The sequence below is a fragment of the Trichoderma breve genome, chromosome 3 (genome assembly GCF_028502605.1).
Source record: "Trichoderma breve strain T069 chromosome 3, whole genome shotgun sequence".
Classification (NCBI taxonomy): domain Eukaryota; kingdom Fungi; phylum Ascomycota; class Sordariomycetes; order Hypocreales; family Hypocreaceae; genus Trichoderma; species Trichoderma breve.
Genome location: NC_079234.1, coordinates 3081681 through 3101687, shown reverse-complemented (window position 1 = coordinate 3101687; position 20007 = coordinate 3081681). Strand labels below are relative to the sequence as shown.

The window sequence follows — 20007 nt, the reverse complement described above, 5'->3', positions numbered from 1 at the left end:
TGCCGCGTACAGTGACGGCGAGGTACTGGGCTGGCAGAGGTGACGGGACAGTGGTCAGCGGCCACAGGGGCAAACAGCGCTCGCGGCAGCGCTAATCTCAGCTGGGCGAACCTGGAGTCTGGTGCTCCTAGGGGTGTCTGTCTGCCTGTCTCAATTTGTTCGTGTACTGTAGTGACGAGTTCCGGCGCTCGCCATCAACAGACGCATGGGGTACAGAGGACTTGTGCAGGTGCGGTTTTGATTAATGCAAGGTACCTCGAGATTTGGTAGCCACGATTACATCAACGGGACCTTCTCCTTGCCTGTTGCAGCTTGTGTAATTACGCAGCAGTCAGAGGTACATGGCAGGTACCGGTCATATGAACACAATCTGCCAATCGAATCAACGGGCTGCCACGCGCTACAGTGCCTATCGCTGAGTGGCCCTGCGGCTTCGGGTTCTGACGGCGCGTTTAGAATGGATTGGCTGGATGCTGGCTGTTGCATGCATGTAGTCTGTACCTGGAGCAGCAGGGTAAACAGAGGCCTTGAGGTCATGACGCACGTACATGGTACCCGATAGCATAGCACTGCAGTTGTTGCGTAAAGCCAAGGCCATGTACATGTATGGACGATTCCGTCACTCCCGGGCAGCGCCGACAAGAAAGAACATTACTGTACATGGTAATCAAATCAAATGCGACAACGAACACCCGCGGCTAGAAACGCTCAAATCATTTCTTGGTCATCCGCGTTCTTCCTCAGCCCTTTGTTTCTCCCAAAAGTACCGAGTACCTCTCCTCAAGACAAGACAAGACAAAGCGGCATTTCACTAGCATGCCTCAGCCACCTCACCAGACCAGAACAGACCAGACCAGTGACCGGCTCCGGCGCGTCATCAACATCACCAGCCTGTTGCCAAAATGACGTTCCCCGCCGAATAGGAATAGGGATGGCGGCCCCGGCAAATGACTAAGATACGATACGATACCAGCACTCACTCCTTTCTCTCCTTATCTCTCTTGTACCGTTGAGATACCCAGTTGCAATCATATCCGGTGCGGAGCTGCCCGCGAGAGTAATATGAGCAAAGTACCAGGTTTGCTGGACAAAGGAGCAAAGATACTGATAAGCTCCCCTTCAACTTCTGCCGTTCACAGCTACGAGCCTCTTTTTTGATGCAATGCTCCGGCCGTGTTGCGCCACAACTTCTCTCCCACACACCCCTAACTACGATTTTACGAGTACGTCCATGTCCATGTCCATGTCCGTGTTCCTATGGGCCACCCGTAGAAGCTGAGAGAAGAGATCCGCAAAGTGCTATAATTACCGCCCTGCTACCAAGTAATTAAAACAAACCAAGTGCAGCTATCACTCCGGACGGAGGCGTGACGAGGTGTCAGGTGATGGGTGCCTCCTACGCCATGGACACGCAGCGGGAGCCCTCATTTCCTCTCCCCCCGTGGCAAAACAAAGCTAGGTATACGATGAGCAGTTCGCGTTGTTTTGAACTATTACCATATAGATCGCTTGTCATGAGCGCTAAGTTGCCCAAACCAAAAGTTCGTACTGTAGAGAGTAATGCAAGGGACGGTGACGCTGCCGCGGGATCGCCACTGGGATTCCGGGGAAAGGGCTCTAGACAAACACAGCAACGCAACACACAACCCCTCACCTCCATCGTCGTCGAAATCGTCATCGTCATTCACTCACGTAAAGAAGACAAAAAGAGATGCCCTTAAGTTACCTACTATAGCCGCTCCGTACTTCGTCTCCCCCATTGCCGGTATCGCAACACACGCCCCCCCCCCTTTGTCTGATAAGCTCCGATGGAACCAAAACCAGCCTCGTTGCTTATCTATCAGCGCTGCATGTGGCTTGCTTGTGCCTGTTATTTCTCCCTGCAAACAAACGCGGTTCGAAACGTCAGCACGTTAAGTAAAACATTTGAAACGGATAGCAGTGATTTGTTCCCTCTTTACGTGCTCGTAACAGCCTGGCGTTTTCATGTGAAACATTCGAGTCTTTTGCGGCATGAATCAAAGCACCTCATAGTGGAGTATCAACGCAACACTGGCACAGGCACACAGAAGTATAAGCAGGTACTAATGCAAGAGATGGATGCAGTGCCAGCATCAAATTGCTATTTATACTCGTATTGCACAATACGGCCATTGATCAATTATATTGGTGGTTTTGGTCTAGTATAATGTGACATGCTGTACCTCTCCAACTCTCTCTCCGGAGTCTCTACTTGAGCAGATATACCCGGTACTCTGCCAACTTCCACGCCTCCTCTCCGCCCTCAACCTGCACCTTTTTTAGAATCGCATGTCCTGCCCATGGAACGGTGCTCGAGTTGCCGTCCTTGGTCTTGTACGCCACGTCGCCATGCAGCATCAGCTCGGCCCCCTTGCTGTCTTCATTGTCGTTGAACCGCCCCGGGAACACTTTGGTGACTGTGTGCTTTCGCGATGCCACGACGGACCACATTCCCTCGCGCATAGTACGGAGCTCTATTGTGCTTCATTAGAATACATGATTAAATAGGTAACACTGAGTAAATCAATCAAGCCCTCATGCAATTCAAGGCAGTAGTGTTCATCCGCTCTCGCTTGATGTAAATACCCGACAACTTATAAGAAAGCATCCGAAAGAGTTAAGAAGCTCTCACTCTCATTCTCACTCCATCACTCTCAAAGAAGAAACACAGAAAAAAAAACCTCACCTTCATGTCCATTCGCCTTACCAGGCCCAATAGTTACACGCGCATCCTTGGTGAATTGATCAACCCACTGCTCGTTCGCCTCCGGTTTATCGGATATTTTGTAAAAGTTGGTGATAAAAGTCCGGATCTCGGCGTCGGGAAGCCCATCGGGAACCGGATACAGAGGAGTGTAACCCGCATCAGCAGAGCCAGCCATTTTGTATATAGGGCGGTAATCCAGACAGAGAAAAGATGAAAGCGACAGGTATGTAGGAGGCAGGAAAGAGAGAAACAATGAGTGCCGATTTAAAAGCTCTTCAACTATCGCTTCTCTCGCGTAGTTCTCCAAACTAGAGGCTGTCTGTAAAAGGGCGTTGGTAATCAAGCCATGGGTCATCAACTCGGCTTCCAATCAAAACCCCGCCTCCGGTCGGCTGCCGTCCCGTATAGCGGCAAGTTCCTCAACGTCGGATGCGTTCCGCCGATCGAACTTGCGATTCATGTTTGCGCCTCGTTTCTCGCTCTAGTCATTATGTATGTATTCATAGCACCGGCACGGGCAGCGGCCCGTCAATTTAACTGTGATGTAAACAAACATCAGACAAGCCGTCATCGTATATAGGTATCTCTGGTGAAGCCGGGAGGAAAAAAACACCCGCCGTCTTCTTGAAGCCTTATGAAAGCAAAAAAACACGTAGCCGCCATATCTCCGATATTTCGGAGAGAGTATATCGGCGAAGAGTTGCCTACCTCATATTCCGTCCCAGCACCCGTATTCCAAGGCCCCCTAACTCCATGCTTCGCATTATTAACACAAGACAATCAAAACACACAACATGCATGAAATAGGAAAGCCTACTTCTTAACTCCCCGCGCACTAATCTCTCCCTTCTCACCAATATTGAGAAGCTTACGACAATCGGGGCAATACCACTTCGTCGTTCGCGCAGGGATATCCGAAAGGCCTACACATTCGAGATGGAACCATTCCTGCTTGCAATTCTGCTTGCTTTGTCAGCGGCCGTGGTTTCTCTCCGCGGACATGTTTGCCAATCCAGCAAGATGATTAAACTTACATCGACGTTATCACACTGAATCATGGTCCCAAAGCTCACCCTATTGCAGAGGCAATACCGTGGCTCATCAGGATCAATGGGGTTGCCCTCATCGTCTACCTCCACCATCTCCTCCGTCACTTGACCCTTGTCTCTCTTAGTTGCGCGAGCCTTCCTCTTGGGTGCCGCTTTCCGCTTGCCAACGGCGCTGTTACCGCCGCTGCTAGTCGTACTGACAACACCGGGGGCGGGGCGTTTGGTACGTTTTCCCGGCTGCTTAACTTCGGGAACCGGTGTGTTGCGCGCCGTACTGGCACGGCGAGATCTATCCACGGCCAGTGACGGCTGTGGCTCCTGGCTCGCGGCCTTACCTCGCGAGCCGGGTCGGCGAGAAGGGAGCGACTCTGGAGCAGGTGTTAACCTGGGTGTGCCACTGCGTGATGACGGTTCAGGCGCCGCTGATTGGCCTCGTGGCAGTTGAGGTGACGTGGACGCAGATAGCTGCTGCTGCTGTTGCTGTTGCTGTGATCGCTTCGCCGCCTCTCCCCGCGTTTCACGCTTAGTGGCCTCTCGCCCGGGCAGCTCTCTAATCGTCGGCGGAGGGATAGGTGTGGTAGACATCCTCGGCTCCGTCTTGGGAAGAGGGACAGGGGTTTCGAATGGAGCCTTGATAGGCACGGGAGTAGAGACGGTGACAGTGCCATTGCTCGCATTGGCTGGAATGGTAGAGCCTGGCACTGGAGACGTTGCTGACCTAGTAGTGACGGAAGACTGTGGAGGAATGGGGATCGGGACGGGAGTCTCCGACTGGGGAACAGCACTAACTACCCCAGACGTCGTGACAGCTTGTGCAGAGTTGTCGGAGGAGACCGAGCTGCCCTGTGCAATCAGACCGGGCACTGGCGGTGGGACGGGTGTCTCAGTCTTGGTGCGCTTTAGCTGCGGCCGCGATGATGGCACTGCTTCACCGCCTTCTGCCGGTGCCGCTGCTGCTGCTGCTGCTGCTGCTGCGGCGTCGCCATTGGTCTCATCTTCAGCCTCTCTCTTTCGCTTAGATCTGGAGTTGGTCCGCGGCTTAGGCTGCGGTCCAGGACTCTTCGCGTTCTCGGGCGTCATACTGGAAGTCGTGCTGCTGCCCAGGAATAGTTTCGCCGCCTGCTGCATCTTACGAGCAGATTCCTCGGCCTCTTCGGCGGCCAACTTTGCGAGCTGCTCTCTCTTGAGCTTTTTGGCCTCGTTGAGCTTCATGCCCCGGTTGCTGGTCGGTACTTCGGTGGCAGCCAGAGAGTCGACACTGATGGCGCCAGCAGGCATCTGTCGAGTGCCGGATTCGTTGTCAATGATGGGCGTTGGCACCGTAGCCTCAAACACCCGGCCCTCCTCCTCTGCCTTCTTCTTGGCCTCTCTGTAAGCATCTGGCCCACGACACAAGGCCTTCAGTTCCCTAGCTATCATGGTCTCGCTAGGTGTCCATGTTGCATTCTTCTTCATCCGTTTCCTTAGTTTGGCCAGCTCATATTGGGTCAACTGCAGCCACGGCGCATCAGGACTACCAATGACGGCGTTCTCAGGGGGAGGGTTAAGCAGCGCAGCCGCATTTGCAGCAGCCGCAGCACTCAGGGCAGGCGTAGCATATTGCCCTCGTGAAGAGCGGCCACTAGATTTCTGGCTCTTGTTGCTGACCAGTTTGATCCGAGGCGTGGGAACTTGTATCCTGCGGTTTGTAGCTGGCGGTTCGGACTCTTCATCAGAGCTGATATCGCTGTCGTCGCTAAAGGTGTCGTATTCAATTTCGTAGGGGGCGAGAACCTCGCCGGGAACCGTGATCCGTGGGACTCGGGACCGTCGCACTTTCTGCCCGTCTTCTCCCGTAGCTCTAACCGTTAGCTTCGCCCTCGTCATCTGAGGAGACCTGGGCTCGACAAGAGCCTGCTCTTCCGTTGGGTAGTTTTCCATCATTGTCTTGAGCTTAGAAAGCAGCGCCGTCGCCTTGTTGTAGTGGCGGTTGACATTGTCTGCCATCCTGACTGCCTCTGCGTGGGCAAAAATGCGCGAATCCAGCGCTTGCCTCAAGTGCTCCGAGATGTCAGCGCGCAGCTGCACCGGCGATGGGCGCTCATGGGCCGGTAAGCCTGGAAGCTGGCCCCATACTGTCGTCAAGTCATCGACCTTGTGTGAGGCATCGGCATATCTCTGATCCAGCTGGCCCACGAGCGTGAGGGAGCGCATCATGTCGGCGGGCAGGTATTCCGTGAAGTCGAGGAAGTCGGTTACTGTCGTCTGCGCATCGGGATCGGCGCGTGCCGTGAGAACGCTGCTCATTGGACCCATGGAAGGGCCCTCGGCGATCTCAAAGGTGGCAGTCTTTGTCTTTGGAGAAACAACCTCCTCATGATCCATGGCGGTTGGGACGTCTGCGGACTCGGTTGAGGTGGCCATGTTGTGTAGCGCAATCTACAGCACCTGCAGGCTCGTGGCCGCGCACTAAAGATACCCGCTGCTCCGTAGATGCTGGTCAAATCAAGGGCTGTCGGATATTGAATATTCGCACTCGCCGGCGTCCATTTGGAGATGCTGAATGTCGTCGCGATCCGGTCGATTTGTTGGCGTGACTTCGACAACCGCGTTGCGATGGCTAGCTTCCTTTGGGGAACTAAAACCCGGTCCGTCAGGGAGGGCAAGAGGACCGTGCGCCGTAAAGTGTCTGGTGCAACCGCACCCCAGGCTGAGTCATCACGGCTGCTGTAAATCGGACGAGACTTGGGCTTTTCAGCTCCGGACAATTTGGTTCAGCTGAAGCAACATCACACAAAAGCACAGAAAAATGTCTCGTTGGGATATTTGCGACGTTGTGCTGGTGTTACAATCATGTTACGACCGTTAAATTTGACTGCGCAGTTCCGCCTCTTTTTTTTCTTCCACATACACCAAACTGAAAACCGTTTCAGTGGCTTGGTCTACCAATCCTCCCCACAGCCATTTATACGATATACCTACCTATGCAGCAAACATGAACCTTGCATAGGCAGCCAAAGGCGGTAATATTATTAGTTGCTGACACGGCAATCTTGATGAGATCCTAGTTTGTGAGATTACCCTTATTTCATTGATCTCATTTCTTAATCTATATTACTCCATTTCTCAGGGGTACCTAACCCGGCAACCAAACGTTCCCTGCCTACTCCGTATACACAAAGGAAAACACCACGTCTATATCGCAATTCATACCATGCTTGTTCCCCAGTGGGTTCAAAAGCTCTCTATCGTTTCATCATGACAGAATACATGCCTCAAGCACAAGCATTCTCTAGGGTATTTCCGTTGGCTCACAAATCCCAATCTGCCTCCGTGTCCCGCATCAGCTTAGCCCCCGCAATTTCTTCCGATTCCTCAACGAGATAGGTGGAATCTGGTCCAATGAGGGTTAATGAACCATATAGAACCAGGCGTCTACATTTCCTATTGTGATTGTCAGGTCAGCCAGAGTGTCTCCGTGGCAGCAACAGCCTTGTTGGCGCATGGGGATGCAATCTTACAGGAAGCCAATGATGATCAAGTTCCCCCAAACCTCGAGGTCTACCCCCTCAAGGGTACCTTCTACTCTCAGCTTTCCATATCCGATGATCTTGTCGCTATTTTGAACTTGCATTAGCAACAGTGGGGATGTGTGACGGCGTTTTACGGCGACTCACCTCGAGGCTAGATAGCCGTTGATCAAGATGTTGCCGTATGCTTTGATCTGTCCCCTTTTTCCAAAGAGCACGAGTCAGCATTTTCCCGATCTTGACCGCCCTCTTCTCTATTAACCCCTTTTGATGAAATGGTCAACTTACTGGCAACTCATCTCCCCATTTGTGGTAATGTTGCCATAGGCATCGATGGGACCTCTGACGGAGATACAGCCCTGGAAGTTGATGCCACGGCCGGATTGCACGGAGCCAGCTACCTCAAGCGGGCCTTGGATATTGATCTCCTCTTCACTCTTGATACTCTTGGACTTCTTGACATTTCTCGGCGCCGCATATCCTGACGTCGATCCAGAAGCATAGTGCTCTGACATGGCCGAAGGAAGGAATGGAAGAGAGCGCTGGCGTTTGTCCAATTCGGTAATGGAAAGCCCCAGACGTATTCAACGGGAAGAATACTACCTAAGTCTTTAACGTTAGGGTATCGGCTTATTAGCGCTCACACCCCTTGTCTGGCGATAGCCGAGAGAACCTGTCAATGATGAGCGTCTTTGACATTTTCCAAAAAGGCCAGAGCGAGGGGGCATCTTATACACATAAGTCAAATAGCGTGTAACGAGTCTTGGGGGTGGCCAAGGGCTTCTCCCGTACTCTCCAGGGCAAGGTGCCGCCGTAACAAGAGGAGGAAGGGGAACAAAGAAAAAAAGGAAAACACCCCGGAATCAGCTCCGTGGGAAAGGGTCAGTCAGAAGATGCAGATGCAAGACGAGTTGGTGATGAGTCTCCGCCGTCGCCTGATTGCACCCCTGCCAGCAACAGTCATGTTCTGTTCAGCTCACCGTTTCCCCGACAAAGAGCTGAACCGGCCGAGTGACGATTCCTGCCTTGTTTGCCCTCGCCGGTGTCTCGTCTCGTCCTATCTCTCCGCCTTACGTCTCCCTTGTCATGAACAAAGAAGGCCAGATGCGGTAGGCTGTGTGACTGGACGACTGACCGGCTCTGCCCACCCCCCGTTTCGGCTTTCTCGACGACAGGCAGCGTGGTAATATTGATAATATTGGCCCGGACGGGGCGGTTGACACGGCAGAGCAATTATTGGAAATCCTCACTCCGCACGAGGGGGTGGCCAAGGCAGAAGAGGAGCCGGAACGACGGTGGAGAAGAAACGAAGGAATCAAAGCCTGCTGCTCTGCTTTCTGCTTTTGGTGTAAGTGCTGCGGAGATGGGAAAAACCGCCCAGCTTCAAAACGTGGCATCCCGGTTGTCTAAACCCTTGGACCCAAGAAGCCTCACCTGGCTTTTTTATTTTTTGTTTTTATGGAGCCGGGGATTTCTTACGGGTATACGGCGTAATGTTTCTCTCCTCTCTTCTCTCGGTACTTTTTTTTTTCTGTCATTGTCCTTTTTCCCCCCATCTTGAACTAACACCGATTTAAAACCCCTCAGTAGGTTCTAGTTGTTGGTGAAATCCCCCCCTCTCTTACAAGCAGCACCAAAAAAGAGAGAGAGAACCACTTGGTGCTGCGGGCCCCCTTTGTCAGATACCGAGGGTAAAAATAAAACAAGCAAATAAACAAGCAAACGGACAAATCAAGCTATAATGCTTAGCAATGACCCGAACAAATCTCGCCAAGCTCCCCAAAAAGAAAAAGAGGCACAAGACCGGTGTCTCTCATCGAGATGCTAACCCTCGAAAACTACTAGCGGCTGCTACACAGAGCATGGCAAACTCACAAGGGGCCCCAAAAAAGACCCGAAGTTCAGGTTCTCCCCCTGCCTTCGTCTCGTTAATTGTTGCCAGGCGTTATTATACATAGAAGCCCTTGCTGTTCCCGGGTTCAGCAATCCAGCCAGCCCGTTTAATCAAGAACCTGCTTGTCGGGTTTTGCCTTTTCGCACGTGTTCCGGCATATGCACGAAGCCATGCCATGGGAAAAAAAGCACAGGCCCTCCCTCCACCTTCCCATGCAACATCCCCCATGCAAGCCTGCATCCGTCCTAGTTTTTTCAGCTCTGAGCCCAATATAGAAGCGCCCCAGTGAGCCCTGCTTGGGGGCCGTTTTCCCTCTTTCATCGTATTGATTGCATTGCATTTGCATCTGCATGGCAGGTGTAGGCGGAGTTTGGCATTTTGCGGTACTGATTGTGTGATTTCGAATCATTGCCTTGAATGACCAGTCACTCTCACACCCTCTTTCTTTGTTTCTTTTCTCTTCTCGGAATCTTGCCCCCCTCCTAGTCATGAAAGCTGCAGCAGCCTCAATAATATTCATCATTTACCGTTTCTGGGCTACCTTCTGCGCTCTGCGTGACCCGTAGCCCGGGCAGATTGAGTTGTGATAACCGAGAGCTTCAAGAGGCTCCGCTGCCTCGTGTTAGGCATCTCGATTCCGGGCTGAAGGTACTTGACATACAACCTCGAAACATCATACTCTAAATGGCGTTAGTTTGCCATCCCACCCACAAGACAAGGCTTCCAGATGAAGCAAACGAGAACAAAGAGTGAGTGCTTCGTAAGTTCGTATACATGTCAAACTCGTGCTCATATAAACGCACGTGCCATATAAAATAGCGTCACTCACCGTAGAGGTTTCAGTCATCCATGTCCATTTATGATGAGCTGAATGATTCCATCGCACAGTATGATCAAATAAGGGCAAGATTGACTCTCATTGAAATTATTTTCTTTTGTTTTTTTTTTCTCGGGGTTTCGTCACTCTCCGCCATCCCAGGCTCACTTGTCCCGTACCAAAAAAGAAAGTAGCTGCCTGTGAGGATTTTTTTTCTTATGCTAAGCCCATGCATTCCGTATACACCACCAACTACCCTGAACCATACACAAAAAAAGCAAAAAGAAACAGAAAACAACAAAAAGAAAATACATGTAGCCAAGCCAGTAGTGAGCTTCATCTATTCCCTACCTCCAGAGAGAGAAAGGAAAAAGAAAGAAAGCAAAATGGCCAAAAACAGAACCCTCCCGACCCATTCAGAGATCCGAAATGAGGCACTAGAATACACGTTTTAAATAAACAAAGATAAGCAAAAAGCAAAAAGCAAAAGACGTGGGCATTGCTGCCTGTCTCCAGTCACGTCCAATATGCCCTCCCGAAACCTCATACATGGCGCCGTCGTCATCACACAGTTCAGTCGCGTCCCACGAGTCCCAGCCCTAGGCCCGTGCATAGAGCTGCAAACACCCACACAGCTGCGTATGCCGCAGCCCCGGTAGGCTCAACACCAGGGATAGTCATGGCGCAGGCGAGATACGTGTTGACGCCCGTGACCAGCAGAGTCACTGCGGTGCGGCCAATGGCCACCTTGGCCTTGGTGGTATAGCCCAAAAAGTTCCACCACATAGTCTCTCCCAGGCTGGCCTCGACAGGGTTGAAGTTGGTGACGCGCTCGTCTTCCTTTGTCTTGCCCGTGGTTGCAAACGGCGGGAAGATGAAGGTGCTGGCGGCGGCGCCAAACAGCAGCGTCACAGGCAGCACAGTGGCGTAAGATGCCGCGTACGCCGGCTCGAGGTTGGGAAGGCCATTGAAGTGGAGGACAAAGATCTGAGGCAGCAAATATCGCAGCGACGTAACCAGAACAACGGTGTATATGCTCGTCGACAAGGCCGCGGTGAGCAGCTGGAGAGGCAGGCCAATGAGCTCGCGGTTGGGCAGCTTCGAAGATGGCTTGTGGACGGCCGAAAAGGGCCGTAGGAGAGAAAAGGGAACCGATGCAGACACGACGTCAACGGCGAGGGCAGCAATCGCCGTTCTCGGGCTGAGGTTGTAAAAGGCGAACAAGAGATACATCTAGAAATTGCAAAAGTCAGCTTCATCCGCCACACGTCTGCACAGCGTGGCAGCAGAGGAGGAAAAAGCTTTTTCGTGTACATACCGCCGGTCCGTGGGACAAGAAATCCATCATGGCGACATCCAGCCCATCCAGCCCGCTGAACCAGCTCAGCGCCAGCTCAAATCTACGCCGTCTCGTTAGCAAAGATCCCGAAAACTCCAATTCTCGTCGCGAAAAGCCACTCACATCCTCCACCCGGCAAGGATGCCGATGTCCTGTTGCGTCTCCTGGCTCCGGCTCACACTTGCCAGCTCCCCCTTGGTCAGCTCGGCCACCACGCTGTATCCAAGACTCGCCGTAGCGAAGCTGATGGCCGCCACGAGCGGAAACTGCACCAGCGTGGGGATCCTGGCTGAGGGCGCTGCTTCTACTGAATCTGGAGCCCCTCCATCCTTTGCGGGAGTGCTGGCGCTGGAAACATCACCGCCATCGCGGCGCTTGGGCGTTGTCTTGTCGACAGCCTTGTCCCTTGACCGGTCTGGCGTCGCTACCTTCTCCACGACATCCGCATCCACATCCGTAACCCCCCGCGCAGCCTCGCTTCTCTGCGCTCGCCGCAATGTCGGCATCGTGGCTTTTCTTGTGTGTGTTTTGTTTTGAGCTGGTGCTCAAGCGAACCAAGTCGCAGTGGTGATCGTCGGACGTGCGTGTCCCGAAATGCGCGTCTCCCACGAGGTCGACACGACTGGATGAGTAAGCAGCCGAGTCCAATTGTCGCAGCTGCAATCTGAGGCTATCACGAGCTTTTTCGTGTCCAATGCAAGATTGATTAAATCGATTGTGTTTGTTGAGGGTTTGATTCCCGCTCGGAAGCTTGCCCGCGCCGGATAGCTGTGGAGCAACGTGACGTTTAGGTCGCTGGGGAAACAACGCCTGGCCAGGTCCCCGCTCTTTCTCGATGGAGCTCAATCTCCAGCTAAAGCTCAATTTCTTTCTCTCTAGGGTCTGCACCAAATTTTTCTCTTTTCTTTTCCACATCTCAATCTCTTCACCATGAAAATCGAGGATATCCATTCTTGCCGTGGCCACTGCTAGACTCATTGCGTTACAGTCACCAATTCGCTCGTGTTTGTGGGCTAGATTTGATTCATCAGTTGGCAGTCTTCAAAAATGCATAACCATTATCATTATCACTGTGCACGTGTGCTTCCTGTATCATGGCATGGGCTTCTGGTGATGGTGTGAAATGTCTTGTTTTTTTCTTTCTTTCAAAGATCAATGCTTTATTTATTCAGAATTTATTCGGGCGTACGCTCGACGCCTCGTCGAACCCTCACTTTAACCTCGTGGAGAAGCAATCTCGTCTCAGACCATGATCAGTCCAGACGGGCCCTCCACTCTTCGGTGCTGAAGATTCGACAGCGGAGCAGAACCACCACTAATACAGTTGCTTCGAGTATATCGTTGTACAAAAGAGACACCGCGCCGATTTCCCTTCCCAGTTGGTGATATCCATAATTCATTCCAGAGCAATCCGACTCCAGGGGCCACATTATAAAAAAAAAAAAAAAACAAGAAAGAATAGCGTTACGATTCGAGTTCCCAAGAGAAGTTGCTCCGTTCCATACCCAATAAAGTTTACTCCTCCATACGACCAAAAACTCCGTCGTCATCTTCGTCACTGCGAGCGCGGGATCGCATATCGAAATCGTCTTCGCTATCCTCCATCTTGACATCTTCACTTCCGCGACGCATCTCGCCGCGGGTGAAGCTTTCGGGTTGCCTGCTGGGGTAGCTGTTGATGAAGCCAGCGCTGACAAAGGATGCGGCTTGATCTAGGAATTGAGCTGGGACGGGTGGTACAGGCGGTGCGTCCTCAACATGTGTTACAGCGGGTCGTGAGCCACTGTTGCTTCCAAAGCTGCAGCTCAACAACTCGACAGCCGCAGCCAGGTCGTGATCGTCCTCAGCGTTGGCGTTGATCCCGGAGGATGATGGCCGCACGTCAATGCTACCGCTGCGGCCATGATCGAAACCGTGCGCGTTGGGAATGCTACCAAAGAGGAGAGGGTTCGACGGCTGCGGGGATTGAAAGCTTCGAGAAAATACGCTGCCCATGCTGTAACGCTTGTCGCGGTATGCAGAGGTATCAAATGCATGTCCCTCCTCGGTAATCGGGGGCGGGGTAGTGTCAGCGGAACTCTGACCATCTGCTTGCTCCGAGTAACCAGAGGCGGTGGGCGACGAAGCCGTTTCTGGCTCGCTCGCAAAGTCTCTGGCAGAATCCGGAGGGGTGACAGATCTCTCCTTGGGGTTGCCGTTCATGGCCACCAGGACAGACGCCGCCTCAAGCAGCTGCACTTGCTGGTGCTTGGAGATGAGCAGCTTGGAGGTGTAGGACCACTCAGGAGTGTGCTCCCATCTAGTACCCAACGAGTCAACAAATGAAACTCAAATCACGCATGTTTTGCCAGTGTAAAGAGTGAAAGAGGGAGGGGAGGGAGAGGGGGGAAAGCCGAGGACCGATGGTAGGATGAGGCATGCAGCCAAACCTAGGCAAGTGCAGACATCACAGGTACAAGAGGGGAGGGAGACCAACAGATGCTTCGTCAGACAGCTGCTGTGCTTGTAGCCCTTGCCGCACGTTTCGCAGCGGACCTCTACTCGGCTGCTCTTCTTGCCATCCTTGGTCAGAGGCTGTCCGTCGCTGGCTCGCCTTATACGGGCCTGGTCGAGGTGGGCCGCCGCCTCGTCGGCCGAAAGCTCGTTCGAATCGTCGTCGATGGCGCTGTCCTGGACTTCTCGCTTGGCCTCCAGCAGCGACTTGTTGGGCAGGCTGGCGGGTGGTGAGGGCAGGCCGTCCATGAGGCCGGCCCGGACGGCGGACTGCTTGGACATGGTGTTTGTGTTCCGCCTTCCCCCGCTTGCAATCGGAATGGCACCGCTCTGCTCGCTCTCTCGAATGGCGGCCGCGAGAGCAGCGACGTTGGCGCCGGGAGTGGTGACGGACTTTCGGCGAGTGATTCGGTGTGTGGGATTGAGGGCACCGGCGAGGAGGGAATGCGAGTGCGAGTTGGTTCGGGCGTGGGATTGACGGCCGGTCAGGGCCGAGGATGCGGAGCTCGACAAGGGAGAACGCTGGTGCGTCAATGGCCTCGTAGAAGGCTGCATCTCCTGCGGGTGGACAAAGATATCAGCAAAAAGAACCGGAGCCTCACGAGCGCAGGAACAAGCCACATCGGCAACTCCCAGACGACGGCATCAGGTCATACTTTTGAGGAGGCCATTGCCAGGCGGGCTTGAATTGCTCGGGATTGCGAGACGACACACGCTGGACCGTCGCACGCTCGGGGTTGAAGTGGCAACGCTTTCGATCACAGACGACGTCAACACAAGAAGGTTTGTCCGGCTCGACCAGATGCTATGCTTAGATACGTTCAACTCAGCGCGGGTTGGTGTTGTGAGGGAGAAAAAAAAAGTCAGGCCAAAAAAAAAAAAAGCCAGGATCTCTTCGCAAGTAGTGAGAACGAGAAATAATTATTTTGGGAGGAACAATCCGGCGCCAGGCAAGGGAGTGTGTGTGAGTGTGTGTAGATGTGGCACGGCGGGGGCGCGTGTATTAGCATGAGCACCCGGGCGGTCTTTGGGTACGGAGGAGGCGTCTGGTGCCTTGTACGGGGTACATTAGGAGGGACGATACGGAGTAAGGACTGCTACTGCGTCCCGCATTGGAACGCTGTGAACGCTGCGCGCTGCCGAAGTACCTGCTAACCAAGGATACCCGGGTGAGCTGTACCGAGTACCAGGACGTGGGCTAGACTACAAGTATAATGTTGTGCCAGACGCAGAGCCGCGACCAGAGCACAAAGACTACAAGACAAAGGCGCTCCTCTCTTTCTTTCTCTTGTCGAGATTGAGAATGAAAATCGAAATTGCGTCAAAGGCAAGAAACAGGGCACGGAACACCCTCCGTGCGCTGCGTACTCGTACCTGGGCCGCACTTCGGTACCTGGTACCCCGTGCTGGTGCTGGGACTCCGTACTCCGTGCAGGAATCAGGAGACGGCCGCAGAAAACCAGAAACCAAACGGCAGGGTTTCCATTTGGTTTGCCTCAGCAGGGCCGTTAGTGAGCACGAACAAACGTTCAGCCCGTGGGGCGCAGCATCGATGGCTGGTGAGAGCCGGAGAGTGTACAGTAGAGTAGAGAGCCGTGCAGACAGAGCCAGAGCCAGAGCGACAGCCAGCAACAGGCATCAATTGGCCGTCCTTCCAGCGGCTTCCACAGGCGATGGGGCCCATCTCCATCAGGGCTCTCCATTTATTTTCCTGTCGCAGTCGCGCGCGCCCGACGGTGGGGTGTAGCCAAGTCTGACTGGGCCATTGGCCCGCTGACCCGGGTTGATCACCAGGTCGAATGGAGAGGCCGTAAAGGGGGATGCTGGAGGCATGCGAAGGAGCAATTGGAGGGCCACAAAGAGGTGCCGGGGGGCGTGTGGCGAGAGGCCCCAGCGCCTTGGTTGCTGGGCACTGTACGCTAAAAAGGGTCAACTTTGGCTCTACAGTGTCAATATTCGTGATTAATATCGCTGCCTTGATTCTCTCCCTTTGGGGCAGTACAGTTCTGTACGGTGATTGAATGCAGAAGACGGAGGTGCTGTGGTGGAATTATTAGATTGATCCAATTCCATTGATCGTTGTCTGACTTCCATGACTTACCCACGGTACTGGGTACTTGCCCCCCGTGAGCCCATCCAGGTTCTAATCATAGCAGTCCAAGGTACCTGTACCGGCAAGGGATGGAGCGCTGGCACTAAAAAAGGGCACGACCTCCCTACCGGCCAGCTCAGCAGCATGGGGACACGACCTGGGTGGGCTGTTTGGGCTTACTGGCACTGATCCATTGATAGGTACGTCCTACGAAAACAAGGTGCCAGGCAACGTGTCTCTCCGTCCTGTCAAGTCAAGTCAAGCCCTATCAAGGAACATGGAAGACGGCCCGTAATGCTCCGGAAAGGGATGAGGGCTGCCTCCTATCGGGGCCGTGGTTCAGCGAGCAAAAAAGTTGGGAGGGGGACATTTGATTGCAATTGAAGTACTACCAAGTAGGAGATTGTACTGTACAGGATAGAATCAATCCATCAATCACTGAGTCATCAGTCAATCAATCAATCCAATACCAGATTTGATGCGCTGCTGCTCCATAACGCTGCTACCTAGTGCCAACTTTCTGATACAAACAATGGAATCAGACGAAACGTGCTGTTTTATGCCTTACTCATCCCATCCAGCAACTCGCTCCCATTTAGTACGGTCCTGGCTTCACAGTACGGTACTTGGTACTACCCCTTCCGCCTCACATGACGAGCGCCAGGCGTTCCTCGCACGGAGGCACCTGATTCAGTCGTGGAGGGGGAGTGGCTGACGAAGGAACGAACGCTGAAATGAAATCGATGGATTCGACCTAGTACTCGTAGCAGTATTGCAGAGTACTCGTATGTACCTACAATTATCACCTTAGTTCTTCGGGTATGTGAGAGCAGCATCCCGGCCTAGCGTCGCTGAGGCCAAGTTCAGGTTACCACTATCAATTTGCTCCGCAGCCCAGCGCAATAATCAATATTACACTTCATGTGCTCCGTTCTGACTGTACATGACATTACATGCGAGCGAGTAATACGAGTATTACCTACATGTTGCTCTCTGTAGCCCGGCCGATTGGCGAAAAGACGCATGGTAGTGAATTGCATTGGTCCGGGTGAGCTTATTAGTAGACACACGTAAGTATGGAATCCGCAGATATGTACATACACACGCGCACAGATGGAAAAAAAAAAAGAAAAAGCAAAAAAAGGAGGGGGATTTGCTCAATGGGATTTCAGCTGAAAAAGACCAAGACCGAATTGAAATGACCTGGCCGTTCAGCTCTCGCTTCGGCATCAGCAAGGTTCATGGGTCTTTGCCGCTTGGGTTTGATAAGAGCCCCAGCCCTACCTCCACGATACCGGAGCTTGGTATGACTACAATCTAACTAACAAACCGTAGCTGCCCGCAAACTGAATCGCTCATCGTTGATGAAGCTGCATCGGACTCGATTCTCGCCAGGCCGAAGTGGATCAACTCCCCCGAGCCCCGTTTCCACCCCCGCAACCAAGACTCCGCAAGACCTCACTTCCGTGTATTCGCAGCAAGCGTCCTAAGAGCCATCGTCGATCTGCTAAGAAAGCATCTCATCTTACTAGCATTTCGCATCAATTCGAAAGAGGGGGGAGGCAAGCTACAGCAGAAAGAGGCCTGGGCAAGGCCCGGGATTCTTGGTCTTTTCGGGGGCCGAATACGGCTTGGGTGAGGGGCAACTGAAGCGGGGGAGATGATTTGGATGAGATAGATAGAGAAGCTCCCATGTCCGTTGGGAACCGACGGGTGCGTCTAACCAGCTATTTCCTGGACACCAGAGGAGCTCGGCAGAGTTGAGTTTCTTGTGCGGATTGCACCGAGGAAGTGATTGGCATGTAACAGAGGTGTCAATTGGTCGAGACGGGCGGCCTCTGCCTCTCAATGCTGGGTTGAGAATTGGCCGACAGCTAGGGATACTTTGCGCTTCGTATGCATGTTTGAATCACCACTTTGCTCATCTCCATTAGACTGCACAAACAGCTTTTCCTCTTCCAGGCAAAACCAGAGACAACAACAACCGCACAACAGCAATCGGCTAAATGCGGCAGGTCCGGGGAATCATTAAGCATATGGTCTTAGCAGATAGCGGAGTACGGGTACGAATAGTCGTATGCCGCATCGCATAGTAGTAGCAGCAGAAGAGCAATTGCGGTCACCGCTGGTCTGTAGATAGAAAGAGAATGCGCAAGAGTCACCAGTTGATTAGGTTTGTCGCCATCAGGTATAAAGGCAGCCGGTGTGATGGAGACGTTGTGGATATCATGGAGACATGGAGCTATGAAAGAGAGTAGCACCTTGTACTCGTACGGAGTCAATTGGGGAACTAACAACAGCAGATAATAGGTCAACAGACAAAGACGCCACCGGGGAATAAAAAAAGTAAAAAGAAAAAAGAGACAAAGGATAAGCATTAAAAACAAAACAAGAGGAGAGCAAAACAGCACAAGACATGGGGGATAAAGTCAAACCCCTGGCGCAAAGAACAACCGAAACAGAATAGAATCGCCGTGGAACAGAATAAAGAATCGCAAGGCACAAGTCGAAAAGTCAAAAAGTCAAAAAGTCAGGCCACCACCATGTCGTTGCGCCTCGTTATCCAGGAACCCGCTACAACTGGACGCCTTCTTGCCCTCTGGCACGAGCGCGATGACATTTTGATTGATGTCGTTTGCTAGCTGCACAGTATAAGTGGCTGCGCTAACACGGTATTTCTTACAGGCACCTTTTGCCCACTAGCCACAGCGTTAGTTCCTCCCTCCCAGTGCCAACAGTTTAGGTTCCATCTGTTCCTTGGAACTGATTGATCCATTGATGTTTATGCCGTCTACCTAGAGTGAGTGTGTGGACGCACCCCCCGGCCGTGCGCTTACGCAGGTCACGACTTCCGGCAGCGAACTAGTTCTAGGGCATTCGGCCATGGCACCATCGCAGGCGCATCGAGCAAACATTTCGATGCGGTTGAACCACGTTGGCCGAATCATGGCCATTCAAGGGCGAAATGGACCGGGATGGGATGGGATGTTGGTTCCTCCTATATTTAAAAATGGCAAGATAATTCACTTATTTTTCTCAATTGCCTAACCCGTTCGGAACCAATGCAGATTTCTGCAATAACAAGGCCCCGAAACGGTTCCCGAAGCAGGCAACGAATGATATTGATCCCGCAGATAAGGGCAAACCAACGGCCTTTAACCTCAAACCACACAAAGGCAGGCAAACCATGGAAAGAAAATTTTCCTTCATCCATGGGCCCTTGCAGCCGCCCAAGGAGATGCCGAACTCGTTTCTTTCTCCTTACAGCAGCAGCTCTAGCTTTCCAATTTCGGTGCCCAACAGAAGAAACAAGCAAACACCCCCCCAAGCTCTCTTCTTTTGGCTGATGGATCCCACATCACCCCGGGCGTCGGCTTCACTTTTTGCATGTTCCGCCCGTCCAATGCCAGCGCAACCTGCTTGGCTCAGCCCGTAAAATGCACTCAATTGGAACCTGACAATTGCAGATGAAGATTGCATGACGTCCTCGTTGGAAGCATGAAAAATTTTCTCTCTCTTATACATGGTTTGCAGCTCGTACAGTAGTGGCGAATGGGTGCCCAACTCTAGCCTTCGGATGATGGACAGACGGATCATCTTTCAGCTGGGCCTTTTGATAGCCCATGATCCAATTGATCGCCTTGCGGGGCCATGGCAGTCGGAGATGGTGTAGATGTGCCTGAACATCAATGGCGAAACCGCTCCGAAAAGGATGTCGAGTCTACAAGGTAGTATCAGTAGTATGTTGGCGATCAGCTCTAGAGACGAGCCGAGCCGGCCTGTCAACGGTCGTCGGATGAAGTTCTTGGGTGGGAGTCTTATCTCACGATTCATGTTTATGCTAGTGACTGTCTGTCTGCACTGGAATTAGCCGATTTTGATACCACCTTTGTTGATATCAAATATGGAGGCCCTTGCGTTCGCCGTCCATGTACACGACAATGGTAAAGCATCTTCAATGATTTACATCAAATGCTACGACTCCAAAGCACCCACCACCCAATGTAATTCGTACAGTATATATCGGCAAACATTAGTACAGTGCAGCATTTCTTCAAACCTACAGCCAAATACACCATATTCTCT

The 20007-nt window shown here is 52.6% G+C and overlaps 5 protein-coding genes across 5 annotated transcripts; all 5 read right to left on the bottom strand.

Annotated features, from left to right (window-relative positions):
* Positions 1-2229: 2229 nt before the first annotated feature.
* T069G_05344 (uncharacterized protein) lies at positions 2230-2903 on the bottom strand (the record flags this gene model as incomplete). Its single annotated transcript, XM_056172554.1, has 2 exons — positions 2230-2495; positions 2729-2903. 2 exons carry the CDS (start codon positions 2901-2903, stop codon positions 2230-2232), a joined length of 441 nt encoding a protein of 146 aa, XP_056029412.1.
* A 638-nt stretch (positions 2904-3541) lies between these two features.
* T069G_05343 (PHD-finger domain-containing protein) lies at positions 3542-6180 on the bottom strand (the record flags this gene model as incomplete). The annotated part of the gene is made up of 3 exons (XM_056172553.1): positions 3542-3688; positions 3763-4512; positions 4570-6180. The coding sequence occupies 3 exons, from the start codon at positions 6178-6180 to the stop codon at positions 3542-3544; spliced, it is 2508 nt and encodes an 835-aa protein (XP_056029411.1).
* An 887-nt stretch (positions 6181-7067) lies between these two features.
* On the bottom strand, positions 7068-7801 carry T069G_05342 (uncharacterized protein; the record flags this gene model as incomplete). The annotated part of the gene is made up of 4 exons (XM_056172552.1): positions 7068-7200; positions 7278-7373; positions 7434-7487; positions 7575-7801. The coding sequence occupies 4 exons, from the start codon at positions 7799-7801 to the stop codon at positions 7068-7070; spliced, it is 510 nt and encodes a 169-aa protein (XP_056029410.1).
* A 2769-nt stretch (positions 7802-10570) lies between these two features.
* Positions 10571-11842, bottom strand: T069G_05341 (uncharacterized protein; the record flags this gene model as incomplete). The annotated part of the gene is made up of 3 exons (XM_056172551.1): positions 10571-11230; positions 11316-11397; positions 11460-11842. 3 exons carry the CDS (start codon positions 11840-11842, stop codon positions 10571-10573), a joined length of 1125 nt encoding a protein of 374 aa, XP_056029409.1.
* Positions 11843-12851: 1009 nt separating this feature from the next.
* T069G_05340 (uncharacterized protein) lies at positions 12852-14500 on the bottom strand (the record flags this gene model as incomplete). The annotated part of the gene is made up of 3 exons (XM_056172550.1): positions 12852-13635; positions 13813-14387; positions 14486-14500. 3 exons carry the CDS (start codon positions 14498-14500, stop codon positions 12852-12854), a joined length of 1374 nt encoding a protein of 457 aa, XP_056029408.1.
* Positions 14501-20007: the final 5507 nt, after the last annotated feature.